Raw genomic sequence first — 21,415 nt, 5'->3', positions numbered from 1 at the left:
GTATGTCAAATATTTAATTACAATCCAAATTCAGACCTGTATCAAGCTTGAATATTGTGGTGTCCATTTTTGCCCCAACTGTTCAGGGTTAGACCTCTGCGGGCGTATCCAGCTGCGGTCAGCGAAGCAGTTTATTCTAGTTTCCAGACAATAACTTGTGTTCAAGTGTATGGATCTCTCTAAAATTGTACTGCAAAGTACCATACCACAAAGGGAAGGCTGGGATTGATTTTGGGGGTAATTGCCTCAAATTTTTAGTAATTAGGAGCCTTAAAAGGGCAAAAAAACAAGCATTTTTCTAGTTTCAAGACAATAACTTGTGTGTAAGTGTATGGATCTTTATGAAATTGTACTGCAAGGTTCCAAATCACAAAGGGAAAGCTGGGTTTGAGTTTGGGGGTAATTGCCCTAAACGTTTAGGAATTTGGGGCCAAAAAGGGGCCAAAAAACACGCATTTTTCTAGTTTCCAGACAATAACTTGTGTTCAAGTGTATGGATCTCTCTGAAATTGTACTGCAAGGTACCATACCACAAAGGGAAGGCTGGGATTGAGTTTGGGGGTGATGAATTGTAAGCGGGTTCAAAAAATTTGGGGGGGGGGGGGGGGGATTTTTTTTTCCTTTTTTTTTCTTTAAAATTTTCCATTTTAAATTGGTTATTTCTGATTTATATATAAAAGCAAATAATAATGATATGGTTTGAATAGGTAAATTAAAATTTTTTAAGTTCTTAGACCACTTTCATTCTGTGTCAGAAACCTATGCTGTGTCAAATATTTAATTACAATCCAAATTCAGTGCTGTATCAAGCTTGAATGTTGTGTCAATACTTGCCCCAACTGTTCAGGGTTCGACCTCTGCGGTCGTATCAAGCTGCACCCCAGCCGAGCATTTTATTTTATAAGGAACGGTGTAAAGTTTGTGAAGGCAAGACATGTATTGATAATAAATGAATACTGTAGATACATTATCATTAGATGATACCAATTTTCATGGAATACAAGGGTATTGGTAAACCAGGACTCTAAATGTTCAACAAAGTAAAAAGTTTCTTTAGGCTTGTATTCAAACTTTGGCAAAAGCATGAAATCAAATTTCCACTAAATGACAAGTTTTCCTCAATCTACAAACAATAAATGAAATCATAGTAGCTTATATTTTATTTAATTATTTTCAGTTTTTTTATGCAATAGAAAAAGCATTATGAGATACTACCAAAATTTTGCACTGTTGAACTTTCATAAAGGAAAGCAACCTGCCAATTCTTTCCCTTATATGAAAGTATGTCTTTTTCTTTGTTATGTGTATGTTAGAATTGTGGAACAACTTTCTTATAATAATAATGATAATAATAATTCTTTATTTAAAGAGGGTAACACAGTTCGTTATAAAAGTAATCTTCCCTGGTGCCATCAAAACTCACATCCACAGGTTTAACATGGCGAATTTCTGATTGTTTCTATATAGCACATCAGATCAGACACTATGTGATATAAATCTTATCACCCTGAACCATGGTCATGTGGTTAAACAATCAACATGTCACACTGATTTGGGTAGTACAGCTATTTGCAACATATAAATAATTGTGAGAAAAAGTGTATAGTTTGTAGAAGTTAAGACATTTATTGAAAAGTTTACTTGAAGGATTATTTTCATAGAGCAACTTGTATATACATTTAGAAGTTTAACATGGCGAATTTCTGATTGTTTCTATATAGCACATCAGATCAGACACTATGTGATATAAATCTTATCACCCTGAACCATGGTCATGTGGTTAAACCATCAACATGTCACACTGATTTGGGTGATACAGCTGTTTGCATTGTATGAATTTTTTATTACCGATATAGAAAGGTGATTGTTTTTATGTGAGACATTTTAAAATATTACACCAAAAATTTGGTTTTCTTAAAGATTTTTAAAAATTGCCAAATAATGAGAAGGATATAAACAACATAAGATTTTCAATACTGAATGTAAACATCAACTCTTTAAAGTAAAATAAAAAAAAAACTTTTATGACTTATGTTATCATTTTGAGTTGTTTTGTTTTCAGAAACACATCGAACAGTCTTGAATCAAATCCTGCGGCAATCAACCACACCACTTTGTGATGGACCATTCTCAGTCTTAGTTGATCATACTAGAATATTGGACTTTGATGTGAAACGCAGGTATTTTAGGCAAGAGTTAGAACGACTTGATGAAGGATTAAGAAGGGAAGATTTGGCTGTACATATCAGGAGAGAAAATGTATTTGAAGACTCTTTCAGAGAGTTGTTTAGGAGAAAGGCTGACGAATGGAAACACAGATTCTATATCGTATTTGAAGGTAATTAATATGGTTGTAGTTTTAAATTTTGAATTGCCAAACAATTAGCTACTAACTATAAAACAGTATTTTAACTTTGTAACTTTGGCCTATTAAGCAGTTTCAGTATTATATTTTATTATATTATTATACCCCCTGGCTAGTAGTAAGGGCTATATTGCATTCTCCTTTCCTTCTATTCATCCATTTCTGTCACACTTTTCTCGGTACAATTTGAACAGATACACTTTATATTTTGTCAGCAGCTTGACAGTGATGTGTTGTATAGTTTTAGCACTTTTTAGATCTGTCTGACACCTGCTTCCTATTTTTCAGTACTTTGAATTACAAATGTATCATTTGATAATCTATACTTATCAGGTAACACTTACATTCTTGTTCCATCTACAAACAAATTACAACCATAACTACACATGTGTTAACCAACTATCTAGCAACTTGTCAGTTTCTCTAGAGCAGTTTAACAAATGTTAAGTATTTAAAATTAAAATTGCTCAGGTGATATTGCTTGCTTCTTGTGACTACTTCAGAGTTCCACAGTAATTTTGGTTTCTACACCTGATATCAGTCTTTAACAGCTGTCAATGAAACTGAAATAAAATTGACTGCATGCAAAAAAATGCTGTATTGTTTTGGCTATAAAAGAACTTTGTATTTGATAAGCAGGAACAATCACTTTCTTATTCTTAGCAAGATCTTACCCAAGATTCGAAGAATATACATTTCTGTACATGCTTAAATTTATAGTCTATTGTAAATAAAAAAAAAAAAAAAAAGAAAACAAATTCTGATATGCAAATAGTTCTCTGTGATTGGCTATACACACCAGATATCAACTTTAGTTGATGATAAATTCTTTTCAGAACTTCTTCTGTTAAATACTTCATATCAAAGTAAGCAATTGGTTGACTCTTCACAAATACATCTCCTGTTAATGGACAATTATATTTTACAGAATAATTGTTTAGTTTTAAATTGATTAAACATTTAATCTGAGATAGATCAGTTGTTATAAAAATAAGAAGATGTGGTATTCTTGCCAATCAGACAACTCTTCACCAGAGACCAAATGACATAGATGTTTATAATGGAATATGTAGACCGCTCACGCACAAGCAAAAAACCCTAACTGTCAAATATAAGGGCATACACACCAGGAACGGGGACAAATTCTACTGCATCCACAGTGTTTGTATTTTTACAACTTTTTATTTGAGATTAAAAGCATGTGTATTTTCCAGGTGAAGAAGGGCAAGACGCTGGAGGACTGTTACGAGAATGGTACATCATCATAGCTCGAGAAATATTCAACCCTAACTATGCATTGTTTGCTACGTCTCCTGGAGATCGTGTGACATATACAATAAATCCTAGTTCTCACTGTAACTCTAATCATCTCAGCTACTTTAAATTTGTGGGACGTATCATAGCGAAAGCTATTTATGACAATAAACTGCTGGATTGTTACTTTACCAGGTCTTTCTACAAACATATTCTCGGACAGCATGTGAAGTAAGTATGTCTTATGAGTATTTCTGAGAGTGGAAATAACATAGGCAATGTAGTTTTTTTTCTAATTTGCAGAAGAGTGACCAATTATGTAAAAATCTGTTTTGTTGGAGGCGATGGTGAGAACACTACAATTAATAGAATAACTCATTTATACTGCAGATTGTGGATAAAAATAATATTAACTGCAGAAATGTTGTTGATAGCTTCAAAGGTACAAGTGTAATCGATGAAGCAACTCCAATCACCATCAAATAGGTGGTTCCATCATGATCAAATTTGAATGGAATATTTTTTTGGGGGGGGGTTGCTTGCTTGCTTGCGACCTGACATCTCATTTTAAATGTGAGACTTGAACATCAGATAAGAACTGTCTAGTTTTCTCAAAAATGGTCTGGTGACCAGAGGCAATTTTTGAAGTGACCTTGTGTCCTAGGTGGGTACCCTACTGGAGCCAAAATAGTTATTTTTGCCTTCCAACCATTGCATGTCTTTTTGCTTTGAAAAGGATTTCATGTTTTATGCTTTAAACAAAGCAAAATAATTGTATGAGTGATATATAGTTCAATGGTAATTGAGTGTTCTACAGCACTTACAATTAGGATATAGCATGCTCAGTATATGTTGTCTTCATTTAAACATTTGCCAAAACTGGAGTTTAATTCACTTTTAGACTTCTTTAAGAGACTAATTTTGAAAAATGTTGCATGGACAAATGGATAATGACTATCATCAAATGTATGTTAAGCCTGATGATGAAACCTTTCAATTAAATGCTTTTGTTTTGTTTCCAGGTACACTGATATGGAAAGTGAAGATTATTCATTTTATAAAGGTTTAGTCTTCTTAATCCAGAATGACGTACAAGATCTTGGATATGAATTGACATTTAACACAGAGGTAACATAACTACATATAAGACATGGATGGGGAAATATAAGTTCTATAGATTTGGTGTAGGCAGTCAACCACAAAATAATACTTAAAAATGTGCAATACAAAAAAAAAAATAGGCAATTCAAAGTTTTAACCTGTGTTGCCTAAGGCAGAAGCAGGTCTAGTAACTGCTGGACTCTGTCTGTCCATCCTTCCAAAAGAAAACTTTTGTCAAAGTTTTCCCACCTTCTTTGAATGGGAATTATTTGATATATATCTACAGCTTGATAAAGTTGAGCTGTAGGGATTAAGCAATATTTACATCTGCCATGTAACCACTTCCTGTTTCCTGATAGTTTAAAATTTTACAACACTTGTTGTACAAGGAATATTTGGGTCAAAGTTTTCTGTGAAGATATTGTACATGCAGAGATTATTTTGTGTTTTCCTTTAATCCCTATGAAGACAATGTTTAAATGGGACTGCCAAGCATAGAGATATTATTTCTTTACATTCATTTTTACTTGGCAGTGGGGTTCAAAATGTATCCACTGTGCTATGTATGTGTTAGTGAATGAAATGAAAATTGTCATTTTTTTATATTGTTTTTTTTTTAAATAATGTATGTTGAGGGGAAAGTGTGATTTGGATGGAGGATAAATGTGTAAGTCACACAAATGTTTCAGAAATATAACATGATTTTTTCATTACCAGAAGAACTCATAATCTTATAATTTTTATGCCCCCGCCGTAGCGGAGGGGGCATTAAGTTTTACCCTTGTCTATATGTACGTCCCAAAATTGGTTTCCGTTCTCTAACTTTAATTTGCCTCAACCAAATATTATGAAACTTATACACAATGCTTATAACCACAAAACACAGATCAAGTTTGAATTTTGGTGGCGTCACTTTTACCGTTCTAGAGTTATGCTCCTTTACAAATGGAAAAATTGCTGAATTTTTCGTTTCCGTTCTCTAACTTTAATTTGCCTCAACCAAATGTTATGAAACTTATACACAATGCTTATTACCACAAAACACAGATCAAGTTTTAATTTTGGTGTCGTCACTTTCACCTTTCTAGAGTTATGCCCCTTTACAAACTGAAAAATTGCTGAATTTTTCGTTTCTTGTCTCTAACTTAAGTTTGCCTCAACCAAATTTTATGAAACTTATACACAATGCTTATTACTACAAAACTCAGATCAAGTACAAATTTTGGAAGCGTCACTTTTACTGTTCTTCAGTTATGTCCCTTTATAACTTAATAGGATATGCAAGCGGGGGCATCATCTGTGTCCCATGGACACATTCCTCATTTATTTTCTTTTTATGCCCCTGCCGTTGCGGTGGGGGCATTAAGTTTTACCCTTGTCCGTCTGTACGTACGTACGAACATCCTTCCGTACGTCCCAAAATTGGCTTCCGTTCTCTAACTTGAGTTTGCCTCAACCAAATGTTATGAAACTTATACACAATGCTTATTACCACAAAACACAGATCAAGTTTGAAGTTTGGTGGTGTCACTTTAACCGTTCTAGAGTTATGCCCCTTTATAAATGGAAAAATTGCAAAATTTTTATTTTCTTATAAATATCAAGTAATTTTTAATAAAATTGGAGTTATCTTCCTTTGTCCATGATGATAGTTGAATCAACTACAATCAATGCATTATACAATGCAATGTTTAATTTTGACTGCCACTGATAAAACACAGATCAAGTTGAATTTGGGTAGTGTAACTTTAACCATTATTGAGTTATGCCCCTTTATAAATCGAAAGATTGCAAAATTTTTAGTTTCCATTCTGTAACTTAAGTTTGCCCAAACCAAACATGAAACCTTTACACAATATTCATTACCACAAAACTAAGATCAAGTACAAATTTTTTGTTTCGGTTTTCTAACTTTAGTTTGCCTCAACCAAATGTTATGAAACTTATACACAATGCTTATTACTACATAATACAGATTAAGTACGAAATTTGGTGGCGACACTTTTACCATTCTTGAGTTATGTCCCTTTATAAACATGAAAATTGCTGAATTTTTTAGTTTGTCTCAACCAAATGTTATAAAACTTATACACAACTGTTCTAGAGTTATGCGTGTTTACAAATAGAAAAATTGCTGAATTTTTAGTTTCTGTTCTCTTCTTAAGTTAGCCTCAACCAAATGTTATAAGACTTACACACAATGCTCATTACCACAAAACTCAGATCAAGTTCAAATTTGGGTAGCGTCGCTTTTACCGTTCTTCAGTTATGTTCCTTTATAACTATATGATATGCAAGCGGGGCCATCATCTGTGTCCACATGTGGACACTATCCACATTTATATTTTAACACAAATGGATCGTTGATATGAGAATCAATTGAACTTTTGATGAAGCAACACAAACATTGACTCAACATAAAATTTCAAAATCTCCACAAATAGGGGATAAAAAAGAAATGTTTAATTTTGCAGATCCGAGAATTTGGTGTCACTGAAACAAGAGATCTCAAGCCCAATGGCCGTAACATACCTGTAAATGAAGATAATAAGAAGGAGTATGTCAAGTTAGTTTGTCAAATGAGAATGACAGGTGCTATTAGGAAACAGTTGGGAGCATTCATGGAAGGTTTCTATGACATCATACCAAAGAGACTAATATCAATATTCACAGAACAAGAATTAGAACTTTTAATTTCTGGTCTTCCTACAATCGATATTGATGATTTGAAAGCTCACTCGGAATACCATAAATACCAACCTACTTCATTACAAGTAAGTGTTAAGTATAATGAGGTTAGAAATTTTATTTTGTTCCTTTTAATTAAAATCCTATAGCATGTGTAGTGTTTGTTTGTTTAAACTATGAATATAATTGATCGATTGCTTTTCAGTGACAGTATTACTGTTTACACACAGCATGAATATTGTTTGTTTACAAGATTTCTGAATGGCTCACTTTGTTAATAAATTCTTTCCTTTTGTAAGTATTTAAACAAAAATGACACAATAACTTTCGTTGAAATATTTTGGTATGGACATGTGTCCTATATAAACAACATGAACAATGGACAACTTGTGATTTTGTCACTTCTGTACTTCAGGGATTCTAATTTCAGTATACCTTGCCCTGAAGACGCTAATCTAATCCGCTAAACATGTCAGCTACTAAAAGTTGCAATTTACTTAAGTGTTGGCAATTAAGCAGTATTTGATAAATTTTTATTAGCTCACCTGGCCCGAAGGGCCAAGTGAGCTTTTCTCATCACTTGGCGTCCGTCGTCCGTCGTCGGCATTAACTTTTTAAATTTTGAACTTCTTCTAGAGAACCACTGAATGGAATGAAACCAAACATGGCATGAATGTTCCTTATGAGGTGCTGACCAAGTGTTGTTACTTTGTAGCCGATCCATCATCCAAGATGGCCGCCAGCGGGGGACTTAGTTTAACATAGGACCCTATGGGAAATGCATACAAATGACTTCTTTTAGAGAACCACTGAATGGAATGAAACCAAACATGGCATGAATGTTCCTTATGAGGTGCTCACCAAGTGTTGTTACTTTGTAGCCGATCCATCATCCAAGATGGCCGCCAGCGGGGAACTTAGTTTAACATAGGACCCTATGGGAAATGCATACAAATGACTTCTTTTAGAGAACCACTGAATGGAATGAAACCAAACATGGCATGAATGTTCCTTATGAGGTGCTGACCAAGTGTTGTTACTTTGTAGCCGATCCATCATCCAAGATGGCCGCCAGCGGGGGACTTAGTTTAACATAGGACCCTATGGGAAATGCATACAAATGACTTCTTTTAGAGAACTACTGAATGGAATGAAACCAAACATGGCATGAATGTTCCTTATGAGGTGCTGACCAAGTGTTGTTACTTTGTAGCCGATCCATCATCCAAGATGGCCGCCAGTGGGGGACTTAGTTTAACATAGGACCCTATGGGAAATGCATACAAATGACTTCTTTTAGAGAACCACTGAATGGAATGAAACCAAACATGGCATGAATGTTCCTTATGAGGTGCTCACCAAGTGTTGTTACTTTGTAGCCGATCCATCATCCAAGATGACCGCCAGCGGGGAACTTAGTTTAACATAGGACCCTATGGGAAATGCATACAAATCACTTCTTTTAGAGAACCACTGAATGGAATGAAACCAAACATGGCATGAATGTTCCTTATGAGGTGCTGACCAAGTGTTGTTACTTTGTAGCCGATCCATCATCCAAGATGGCCGCCAGCGGGGGACTTAGTTTAACATAGGACCCTATGGGAAATGCATACAAATGACTTCTTTTAGAGAACCACTGAATGGAATGAAACCAAACATGGCATGAATGTTCCTTATGAGGTGCTGACCAAGTGTTGTTACTTTGTAGCCGATCCATCATCCAAGATGGCCGCCAGCGGGGGACTTAGTTTAACATAGGACCCTATGGGAAATGCATACAAATGACTTCTTTTAGAGAACCACTGAATGGAATGAAACCAAACATGGCATGAATGTTCCTTATGAGGTGCTCACCAAGTGTTGTTACTTTGTAGCCGATCCATCATCCAAGATGGCCGCCAGCGGGGAACTTAGTTTAACATAGGACCCTATGGGAAATGCATACAAATGACTTCTTTTAGAGAACCACTGAATGGAATGAAACCAAACATGGCATGAATGTTCCTTATGAGGTGCTCACCAAGTGTTGTTACTTTGTAGCCGATCCATCATCCAAGATGGCCGCCAGCGGGGGACTTAGTTTAACATAGGACCCTATGGGAAATGCATACAAATGACTTCTTTTAGAGAACCACTGAATGGAATGAAACCAAACATGGCATGAATGTTCCTTATGAGGTGCTGACCAAGTGTTGTTACTTTGTAGCCGATCCATCATCCAAGATGGCTGCCAGCGGGGGACTTAGTTTAACATAGGACCCTATGGGAAATACATAAAAATGTCTTCTTTTAGAGAACCACTGAATGGAATGGAACCAAACATGGCATGAATGTTCCTTATGAGATGCTGACCAAGTGTTGTTACTTTGTAGCCGATCCATCATCCAAGATGGCCGCCAGCGGGGGACTTAGTTTAACATAGGACCCTATGGGAAATACATACAAATGTCTTCTTTTAGAGAACCACTGAATGGAATGAAACCAAACATGGCATGAATGTTCCTTATGAGGTGCTGACCAAGTGTTGTTACTTTGCAGTCGGTCCATCATCCAAGATGGCCGACAGCAGGGGACTTAGTTTAACAAAGGACCCTATGGGAAATACATACAAATGTCTTCTTTTAGAGAACCACTGAATGGAATGAAACCAAACATGGCATGAATCTTCCTTATGAGATGCTGACCAAGTGTTGCTTCTTTGTAGCCGATCCATCATCCAAGATGGCCGCCAGCGGGGGACTTAGTTTTACATAGGACCCTTTGGGAAATACATAAAAATGTCTTCTTTTAGAGAACCAATAAATGGAATGGAACCAAACATGGCATGAATGTTGCTTATGAGATGTTGACCAAGTGTTGTTACTTTGCAGCCGATCCATCATCCAAGATGGCAGACAGCGGGGGACTTTGTTTAATATAGGACCCTATGGGAAATACATACAATTGTCTTCTTTTAGAGAACCACTGAATGGAATTGAACCAAACATGGCATGAATGTTCCTTATGAGTTGCTGACCAAGTGTTGTTACTTTGCAGTCGATCCATCATCCAAGATGGCCGCTAGGGGGGGGGGGGGGGCTTAGTTTAACATAGGACCCTATGGGAAATACATACAAATGTCTTCTTTTAGAGTACCACTAAATGGAATGAAACCAAACATGGCATGAATGTTCCTTATGAAGTGCTGACCAAGTGTTGCTACTTTGTTGCCGATTTACTGTTCAAGATGGCCACCAGGATATTTTATTAAATAATGGGACCAATATTAATCAAAATTTGGCCTCAATCATTATTTGGGTATCTGTTATGATTTTTATCTATCTTTACATGATTTCTAAAACCAAAGTAGAGTCAGGTGAGCGACACAGGCTCTTGAGAGCCTCTAGTTTGAAAACCCTGCATACCATCCATATCTACTTGAGGGAACTCAAACAGCACCAAATTTAGGAGTTGTTGGGTCAGCAGTTCTTTATTTCTTTTCAATCTAAAAACTATAAGCCCACAGTTAAGATTATCTTAATTCAATAATTTTTCAGTTACTCAAGCAATTGTCTTGAATAGAAAAAAATATTTTTATTGATATGAAACTGACTCTCTACTATAATAAATATTTTCAGGTTCAGTGGTTTTGGAGAGCTTTGAGATCTTTTGATCAAGCAGACAGAGCCCAATTCTTACAATTTGTAACTGGTACTTCAAAAGTTCCTTTGCAAGGCTTTGGTTTCTTGGAAGGAATGAATGGATACCAGAAGTTTCAGATCCACAGAGATGACAGGTCTACAGACAGACTTCCTGTTGCTCATACTTGGTAGGTTTGAAACTCTTGTCAGATCAGCTACAGATGTGGCCATTAGAGTTGTGTCAATTTTTTTAACCTCAGTATATGAAGATCATAAGGTCCAAAATAAGTGTAGTATAGTAACACAAGTTGCAATTACTTTAAAATCTTTTGATTTTGTATAAGCTTAAGCATAAATAGTGAAAAAGTTATTATGTTACAGTATTTTTATGTGATACCTTGTAAAATGCTAAATGTAAACAGTCTAAAATAACATGGCTGAGTTCTTATAATTTGATTAACAGATCTTTCTCTTGAATATATTTGAAAATATTGAAATAATATTGTCAGTAACAAACAAGGAAATTCAAAAGTGTGAATGAATACCGTATACGGCCGTGTATTGTCCGCATTTGTGTATAGTCCGCACCCCCTTTCCATCCCCAAATATCGCGGAAAAAGTCTAGTTCGCTTGTATAGTCCGCAACAACTTTTGACAAGATCGGGTCCGCGAACAATGACGGAAACTGCCGAATTTGCGGTATTTTTATATTTTTTTTTTTTTGGTTTATGGCGAGATCGGCAAGATAGTAAGTATTGTTGTTAAAAAGATCGATAGTTAGTATAAACTTATGAATAGTTTTTGAATGGGATCTTTAAAGATATGTTTTTAATCTTTTTTAAAGACCGGCAAGAAAGTAATCATTGTTGTTAAAAGATCGATAATTAATATAAAATTATGATAAGTTTGTGAGAGAGAACTTTAAAGATATGTATTTAATCTATTTTAACAGTCTTCAAAAGATTTGTTTACCGGTATTTGCTCAATTAAATCTTCTTTCAGAATATCATTCTTTACTAATTGATTTAAAGTCCCAAACAATGAAAGTAAGAACTGTATGCATGTAATTAATGTTGATTAATTCAATCATGTACATTTAACTATCGGCTTATCACTTTTGATATCATTGTAAGTCGTAGCTTGCCCAAGCCAATAAACTTTTCAACATTCTAAAAATAAATATTTGGTATGCTATTAAACAAAAGAAAATTAAAGATCAAACATTTAAGATCAAAAATGAATTCAACTCAGACTGTAAAAACCAAGCTTATCCCTTTTGGTATATAAAGAAATGTTAAATTTTAACTATCATACCTTCGAATTGTCATTACCAGACGATGGGTAAAATACGTCAGTCCTTCACCGTTAAAGAAAAACTTAAAGTTGTCGCATATGCTGAAGCCCACGGCAACCGTGCCGCTGGTAGAGAGTATACCATTGATGAGAAAAATGTCCGTAATTGGAGAAAACTTAAAGAACGTTTGCAAAAAATGCCAAAATCAAAAAAAGCCAACAGGGGTAGTGCCCCTCACTTCCCTGATCTTGAAAAAGCCCTGATGCCCTGGGTAACAGATCGTAGACAACAAGGCTTTGCCCTATCTACAACAGAGTTGCGTCTAAAAGCAATTCATTTATCAAAATCAATGCCAGATCACAAAAACTTCAGAGGCTCCATAGACTGGTGTTATGGGTTTTTACGACGTCATGATTTATCAATCCGTCGTCGTACGCATATTTCTCAAAAACTTCCAGCTGACTACGAAGATAAACTTCTAGAATTTCAGAAATATATAATAAAATTACGGAAGAAAAATAATTATCTTTTGTCACAGATAGGCAATGCAGATCAAACTCCTCTCACGTTTGATTTGCCGGCTGATACAACTATTGACCATAAAGGTACATCAACCGTAAATATTAGAACAACTGGCAATGAAAAAAATCGGTTTACCGTAATGTTAGCATGCACAGCAGACGGAGGAAAGCTTCCACCTTACGTTGTATTTAAAAGAAAAACCATGCCAAAGATACCTTTCCCTAAAGGTCTAATAGTACAGGTGCACCCAAATGGTTGGTTTGATGACCGCATTACAAAAGATTGGGTGACCCGAGTGTGGGGTAGGCGACCCGGTGCCGGACGCAGTCGTAGTATGCTAGTGCTAGATGCCTTTAGATGCCACAGGTCGGAGGAAGTAAAGACAATCATGAAGGACGAGCATAAATCAGATCTTGCCATTATACCGGGTGGTATGACAAGTATTTTACAACCCCTTGACGTAAGCATAAACAAGCCGATGAAGGTCGCACTTCGACAGAAATGGAATGCCTGGATCAGCGGAGATGACCATTCATTCACCAACACTGGTAGAATGCGCAAGCCAGAAATGCCAGTCATCTGTTCCTGGATAGTAGAGGCATGGGAGGAACTTGACCCTCAAATCATCATCAGATCCTTCAAGAAATGCACAATTTCTAATGCCCTTGATGGATCCGAAGACGACATGGTATGGGAAGAACACGTCCAAGCTTCCACTCCACCAACAGAAGATGAAGGTGAAGAAGATGAAGAACTAGAAGATGACAGAGACATCTATTACTATGATGAAGATGAAGATGACGACATGCCACTGGCTGCCTTGAGAGACATCTTTGCCATATTCCGTGAAGAAGACGAAGAATCTTTTGATGGTTTTTAATCATTAAAACATTTTAGTGCTATTGTGACATTAAGCTAGATTGTATTATCATAACTTTAATAGTGCATTATATTATATTACAAATTGTCTGATCTAATTATAAACTTTAATAGTGCATCATATTCTGATATACCTTTGTATTGTTATGTTTGATGTTTAAAAAAATTGATTAGACCTCATTAAAATATTTTAACTCTTTAATCTTATCATTTCTTTTTATTGATTTGAAGAACTGCCGGAGGTTATTGTATTACATTCATCACTTGTCAAAAGTTGACATGGTTATTTAATTGCTTTACACACAAACCCGTAAACTCATTCATGCAAGACGACACACCTGCACAATATGACCTTTCACCTGGAAATATAGTTTCGTATGAAAAATTCCATTACTTTCCGGTTTACACTTTTAGTGTTTATGGTTACGATTTACAATTAAAAAATATCAGTTCTTGATTTATTTACGCCGATAAGTTCGAGTTATACACAAAAAGTCGGAATACGAAAATTGTTGATACTTTACTTCCACACTTTCAAAATGGCGCATCGTGGTTTACTTGTTACACACGCGAATAACATTAAACAAAATCATCGATCTTGGGAAGATTTTACTTGGTTTCAACTTGACTATTATGATTTTATGATTCAAGGTTGCATCGTTCATTGATATTCAGGATTCAGGTACACAGTTAAGATGGAATGACACAAATTTTACCAAATCCGAAACATACCGGACATTTATCAAAGGCTGAATTTTATGCAAATTACTAAGTCAACATTGTTAAATTGTTAATTTTATTATTTTATTATACAAAGAGTAATCAAAGATACAGTATAACATTGACAACACATGAAATTTCTGTTTACTTGTCGGACGTTGGTCAAACCTGGTTCAATATCGTATCCCAACACTGGAAAAAAATGTCATGAAATCCTATAGTACTGCATAGTCCGCACCCCTTCCATCAATTTCATTCCCAGGGTAAAAAACCGCGGACTATACAAGCCTTTCTACGGTAGTTATGTTTGTTTCATAATAAATGTTATCAGTGTTTTGTTCTGTTTATAAATTGTTTGTTTGTTTTTCTTTCTTTTCGAATTGATGATATACGATAACTAGTTACCTCTTGTATTACAAAATTTAAAAGAAAATATGTTTTCTTTCATTTTATAGTTTTAATCAGCTAGATCTACCTGCCTATGAAACATACGACAAACTAAGAAAGATGCTATTGTTGGCAATCAATGAATGTTCTGAAGGATTTGGTCTGGCGTAGAGGACAATAATTTTCCCCTGAAAACTAGTTTGACATTCATGTAGAGGGCCATGATGTGTATGTTACGAGTGAAGTTTTGGTTGACATGGAAACCACAAGAAGTACTTTTGTTAGTGAAATTTTTAACAATGCCAGAATTCTGTATGAACTAGTAATATTAAATGGAACACTTTATATGTATATATATATATATATGAACTTGTAAAAAGAAAAGTTATTCGTAGCATATGTGGAATACATATTTACGAACTTCAAAACATTGACATTACTCACTGTATGGAGTATAAAACTTTTTGTTACGTGTTACGTATGTAATTATATGTGTGTACGAGTTATTTAAGGATGAATACTTTTTATGCAGTAAATATTTTACCAGTATTTGAAAGGAATTTGACTTGAGTGTGGTGAAAGGGAAAGAAATAGAGTTGGACAAGAGAATTTTGCTTCATTAAAATGGAATTATGGGCAATTGTTGCTATAGTTATTATTGTAAAAGTAGTATCATGCACTATCTTCAACAGAACGGTTACGTTTGCAGCAGAATTATAAAGGTAATTTGTTTTATTTTACACACACTGTATACTGATAAAATTCATTATGTGGTGTGAACCGTGCTAATTGTTTCGTTTCTTCATTTCTTTTTCCATTTATTTGCTTGGTATTTGTAAGTGTCCTCAGTATAAGACATAATTTGTTAGGACTGATTTTTATGTGTGTATTGTGTTATTTTTGGTGCAGTTGTATCTTATTTATTAAAAATTTCTATTACATGCATAATGTTCCACATGATTGGATATGTATAATGTTGAGACTGTTTCATTTGTTTTCCAAATGGGACCATGCTTCTGAGAAATTGATTTAGATGTTCAAAAATTAATATAGAAATATGAGTAAAAATGGGTCGTGTATTCCATAACTATTGAAGTGCTTTACATGGTTTGTCCAAACTGTTCTGGATTGGGCATTTGTTTTCCTTCTGTTTGATTTGTTGTTTATAATTTATTTTCTGTTATATAAATATATACATGTATACCTTATATATAATTTGCTTGTAAAATAACAGTTTTGTGTAGCTTGTTGTTAAATGTTCTTCAGACTTCTAAAAGTAAATAAAAAGTAAAAAATAAAATGCACGCTTTAAGTATGCTTATTGGTTATAAAGGTGACATAATATGCCCATATTTTTACCACAATTCTGTGACTCTTTTCACAAAAAATTTTACAATTAAAATTAATTGTAAGTTATACTGAAATGTGTATGACTTACTAGTAATTTTACTCTTTAAGATTTTTCGTGAAAAGAGCTACAGGAATTATTTGCCATGGCATTGATGAAAGTTAATTCTTTCACTTCCAGCTTTTTTTAAGATATACCTATCCCAGGAAATGAATACAGAATGACGCTAATATATGTTACTTTTTGATTTTGATTGAAATCATATGTTATTTATGTACATTTGATATGTAAATAATATCTAGTTTATTGCTGTTGCAGGTTGTTTTGATTTTGAAAACAAAATCATTGTATTTTTTTTTGTTTTTTTTTTTTCATTGGAAGCAAAATTTATCATTAAAACTGCAGTAGATAAATTCTAGTTTATCTTTATACAAAGTAAGCAGAAACCACTGTAGTTTTGGAATAGTAAAATTGCAGTAGATAAATTCTAGTTTATCTTTATACAAAGTAAGCAGAAACCACTGTAGTGTTGGAATGGTAAAATTGCAGTAGATAAATTCTAGTTTATCTTTATATCAAGTAAGCAGAAACCACTGTAGTTTTGGAATGGTAAAATTACTCATCTCAATTCTTTGTTATAAATTTTTGACAAGTTTGTGGGTTCTTGTTGCTTTCACTTTAGTTTTCTGTCTTGTACTTTGTGATATTTATTTTTCAATGTCTTGTGTTGTTTCTGTAGGTACTGCTCTTGTGAAAATACTTTGTGATGAAACAAATTATACTATTTTTACAATTGGTCATGTTTGTTTTATACTATACATGTACTGATGTCGTATAAATTTGGATATGTATATGGTTTCTAATGAGACATCTGCCAATTCCCTATTGCCATATTTCTATGACACATTCACCTTTGGGGTGGAGTCTGTAAGAAATGTCCTTTGGTTTAAGTATGTTTATGTATAAAGTCCTTTTTTCAATATTTACAGTTGCTGAATAGAATTCACTAGTCTTTTATATTTTTATTACTTTGCGACCTTTCAGAAAATATTCCTCAGGATTTGTGTTTTTAATTCCAATCCCAAGTACAAAATGAAAGGGATGTCTGAAAGTGTAAATTCTGCTGAATGGTTGAAATTGTTTTTCGTCATATCTTTTAAACAGAATGATTGGAAATGTGGGATGAGTAGTCCTTGTTTGTGCTTTTCTGAACTTGTGATTTTGTTGTCTATCTTAAATTGGTGTTTGCTTTCACAGAACGACTACTTGTAGTTTATTATAGAACTGGACTATAGTGCACAGGAATCACAATACAAGCTACAAAATAGAAACTATTTACAGTTTTTATACGCCTGTTTATGGGACGTATTATGGTATACCTTTGTCCATCTGTCCGTCGTCAACATGTCGGACATTAACTCAAAAACGCTTTAACCAATTTGCATAAAACTTTGGTGAATTGTTTATATCTATTGATGTAAGCTCCCTTTACATTTTCATAAATTCCTAATATGACATTGAGAATTAATTGAACTTTATTTGTTTATAGTCTGAAAGCAGATTTACGAAGTATTGCGCAACAGCACAGTGTATTGCACAACAGCAAGAAATCTTTAATTGAATATAAATTCAATTCATATAACCAATTTCAAGTTCTTTGACTACATTTATTCAGAAACCTATAATATGTCAAATATTTAATACAATCCAAATTCAGACCTGTATCAAGCTTGAATATTGTGTCCATTTTTGTCCCAACTGTTCAGGGTTGGACCTCTGCGGGCGTATCCAGCTGCGCTCAGCGAAGCAGTTTATTATTAATATTATACATGGATTACATCAACTGGATATCTGATTTAAGACTACAATCAGGTGGAACAACAATGTCATAAACACTGTTACAGTTACAACATCATTCTTGCATCAGCACTTTAAACTATACATTAGCTGATTGGATTAAAATGACAGGTTGTCACACTGTCAATGTTTACCTCTTGTATTTAAATTAGCCTTAAGTAATTTATTTTATTGCCAAGGAAATTAAACCTTTCACTGTATAGGTTGATGTTAGTCAGGGTATTTAAAAAAATATTTTGCATAGCTGTTGTATTTGATTAATGGGATAGTTCTTCCAAGAGGTAACTTATCCCAACCAACACCAACTGGTATTTGTTTCCTTTACAATACAATACAATACAATATGTTCTGATTAATTATTAATTTACAGTTTCAATTGGTATTGTAAATGCAATGAAGCCATGGGAAATGTATTTAAACTACATTTTTAAAAATGACCTCTTTGACTATAAAGTTTTATTATCACAGGATTTTCTCACCTACTCTTGAGTGAAAGGTAAACTTGAGCTGGTTTGTAGAATAATTTAATGGTCTGCATGTCAGTCGTGCAAGATTCACCAGATTTTGACTTCATTTTATGGTTGAAAATTTTTGGTCAAGTCAGTTCCTCAGATACTATAAGTTATAAGTCAACTATATTTAGTGAATGAAATGATTGTAGTTTTTACATGTCAATGTTCATCTGTCATTGACCCCATTTTCATTATTTTTGTTTTCATTGTCATTGTAAGGTATGTTTCTAAAATGCTATAAGTAAAAGTTCCAACTAAATTTAGTGTATGAAATGATTGTTAAGTACACATTTTAGCAAGAATAATCTGACCTTGACCTCATTTGCATGGTTTATTGGTCCAAGTTAAGCTTTCATATCCGTCTGCTTTGGTTTGTCTGACCATGACCAAAATTTCATGAATCCTTAATAATGAAGTTTGTGTGACACCTATAGTATAAACTAACTTGAAGACTCGACATGAAATCAGTCATGATCAGTAATTGTCTTCCTATTGGAGGTTTATATATATATTTTATGTTTTCAATAAACCAAGGATTTACTTAACAAGATCTAATTAACCCATGTTTAAACCTTTATTCATTTGAATTTTAAATTTTGCAAGTAAGATTGGGGTAACTTTGTTTAGACTTGTTATTTTGAACTTGGTCATGTGACATCTTATTTTAGACATGCTATTCAAGGTACCTATTGCCTATGTACATAGTTAAAATAGATACCACATCTATATAGTCACATGTGTAGATGCTATGCTATCAGCTGTGTAACTGGTGATCAATACAGGATTTTTTGGAACCCCTTTAGTGACTAAGTCTAAAAATTACTTAAAAAAAATAACCCACCTACATATTGTCTAACCTGAAATGAAGGTTGTTGAACAGTGCAAGACGAGTATCAAATCTAAATCTATGAAGTCATTAAACCAAAGTTGGTCACAAACTGAGTCAACTTAATTTTGTGCTAGAACCTTTCCTGTTATGTTTAAACTGTTGTTCAAGTTTCAGCTGACCAATCAACATGACCTGTTGTGTTATTAATGGTTTAAACAGTCATTTGATTGCTATAAAAGAAAAAAATATAGACAACTCTCCACCAAATGCATTAGAATCTACTTTTGTTTTCAGGCTCAGTTGAGACCATGCACTGTCTATAACAATGAGGGATATTGTGTGTTTTCTGGTATGTGCGTCCCGTATCATGTTAAATGTTTTGGTTATTTAGTTCCAAATTTCACGATTCACTGAACATGGAAATGTGATAATTCTCAGCTTAAAGTTAGATCTAAGTTTAATGTTACTTTGTAGATAACCTCCAGGTCATGGTCAAATAAATTTTTGGTATGCATGTTTATTTTTATGTGTTTTAAGGGTTCACTCGACATGAAAGTACAATGGGGCTAATATGTCATGTGGACACATATTCTTTTTAGTAAATATTCTTTAATATTTCAACTTATTTTCCTTTATTTCATGTGTTCTTGATTTTTTCGATACAACATTGAAAAGAAGAATAAAGGGGCAATGCGTAAACTTTACAGTTATTTGGAATTTGTATGGATAAGAGCAAGCACACATAAAATAAGGGATCTTAAGTTGAAATATTAAAGATAGACTAAGTTTTTTAAAAAAACTTGTACACAAAACAAAATATTGAGAAAACGAAAGTCCATACCCTAAGCGTCTGTTAATATTATAATGCAGCTTGCTGACATTATTCGGCCTTGTTTTGTTGACACTGATACATTGCATCTATGCTTGGAATATAATATACAGTAAATCTACCTAGTAAGTTGTTTCATTATTTACCAGCATTTAGAGCTGTATTTTTGTGGGTGTTTTTTTAAAAAAAAATGTTTAACAAATTTCTTATATGAATTTATCAAAAATTGATTAATAATCTATTGTGACACCTGGCAATTTTACATCTTCTTCACACTTTGTCCTATTTCCATTTAATTAAAATGCAAGAATATGATTAAAAAGAATGATTTCAAATAGCGAAAGCCTGAAATTTATCTGAATTCGCTTGCACTTTTTAAACCAAATTTTCCGAATGTCATGACTGTCATAAGACAGAGTGTTACCATCTGTATAGTTGTACAAAGCACTACTTATATCTACAACATAAAAATATCGTTATTAAAGATATTAAAAGGTATAGGGCCAGATATGATCCTTGTGGCTCCACTTCATACATATGATAGTTTCAAATATACTTTAGTAATTATCAACTTTCACATATTGCTTTCTGCATTATAAGTAACTTTTTAATGAAGAAATCGATTTTTGTGACAGACCATAAACTTGTAATTTCGACCATAGTAAATAATCTGGCATATAACCTAAAGCTTTTGATAATCCGTAAACATTGCAGCTACACATTTATTTTCATCTAAATGCCTTTTCCCAGTCTTCTATTATTTTCAGTAATTTGCAGTTTGACATCCTTAGCCAGCTCTAAATGCAGACAAAAAAAGAATAAAACATTAATGAAAAAAACTGAGAAGAAAACTCAATTAACTGAACAAAAATTGCTATTTCAACACTTTTTGGTATAGTTTCAGTTCACTGACTGGACTTTCCTTTTTCAGGATTATTATATTTCTTAAATAATGGCCGACCAATTCCACCTTCTGCTTTTCATGACAAGAAAAACAGATGACTCATTAGTTTTATCAACCATTGGTTTTATTGGTGTTACAATCATAGGCTTTGACAGTTTTATATTTTTTGTTAATGTACCATCAGAGACATATATACACATGTGTATATATGTCTCTGGTACCATCAAATCCTGTAGCCATTTAAATATGGATCTTTGTTTTCTTACAAATTCTTCACTGACAGGTTTGAAAATAAGATCTTTA

At 33.8% G+C, this 21,415-nt stretch overlaps 1 protein-coding gene and 1 long non-coding RNA gene across 8 annotated transcripts in view; both read left to right on the top strand.

The window, feature by feature from the left end:
* Window positions 1–16,594, top strand: part of LOC127703943 (E3 ubiquitin-protein ligase HUWE1-like) — a 134,423-nt gene extending 117,829 nt beyond the window's left edge. For all 5 annotated transcript variants that reach the window (XM_052207991.1, XM_052207997.1, XM_052207994.1 and 2 more), the window contains 6 exons: window positions 2,063–2,338; window positions 3,580–3,850; window positions 4,642–4,747; window positions 7,195–7,494; window positions 11,029–11,219; window positions 14,902–16,594. In XM_052207991.1, the coding sequence (XP_052063951.1) occupies window positions 2,063–2,338; window positions 3,580–3,850; window positions 4,642–4,747; window positions 7,195–7,494; window positions 11,029–11,219; window positions 14,902–15,004 (1,247 nt within the window). In that variant the 3' untranslated portion in view covers window positions 15,005–16,594. The remainder of the gene's footprint in view (window positions 1–2,062; window positions 2,339–3,579; window positions 3,851–4,641; window positions 4,748–7,194; window positions 7,495–11,028; window positions 11,220–14,901) is intronic.
* LOC127704589 (uncharacterized) lies at window positions 7,941–10,802 on the top strand. Of its 3 annotated transcripts, none has more exons than XR_007983406.1 (3): window positions 7,941–8,261; window positions 8,594–9,921; window positions 10,420–10,802. It is a non-coding gene; the product is annotated as an uncharacterized LOC127704589 (long non-coding RNA). The 3 variants fall into 3 exon arrangements; XR_007983402.1 differs by having other exon boundaries at window positions 7,941–8,759; window positions 8,926–9,921; XR_007983403.1 differs by having other exon boundaries at window positions 7,941–9,589; window positions 9,756–9,921.
* Window positions 16,595–21,415: the final 4,821 nt, after the last annotated feature.

Source organism: Mytilus californianus, unplaced genomic scaffold, assembly GCF_021869535.1.
Source record: "Mytilus californianus isolate M0D057914Y unplaced genomic scaffold, xbMytCali1.0.p SCAF_1, whole genome shotgun sequence".
In the NCBI taxonomy this organism is placed as follows: Eukaryota; Metazoa; Mollusca; class Bivalvia; order Mytilida; family Mytilidae; genus Mytilus; species Mytilus californianus.
This window is presented reverse-complemented; position numbering and strand designations above follow the sequence as displayed.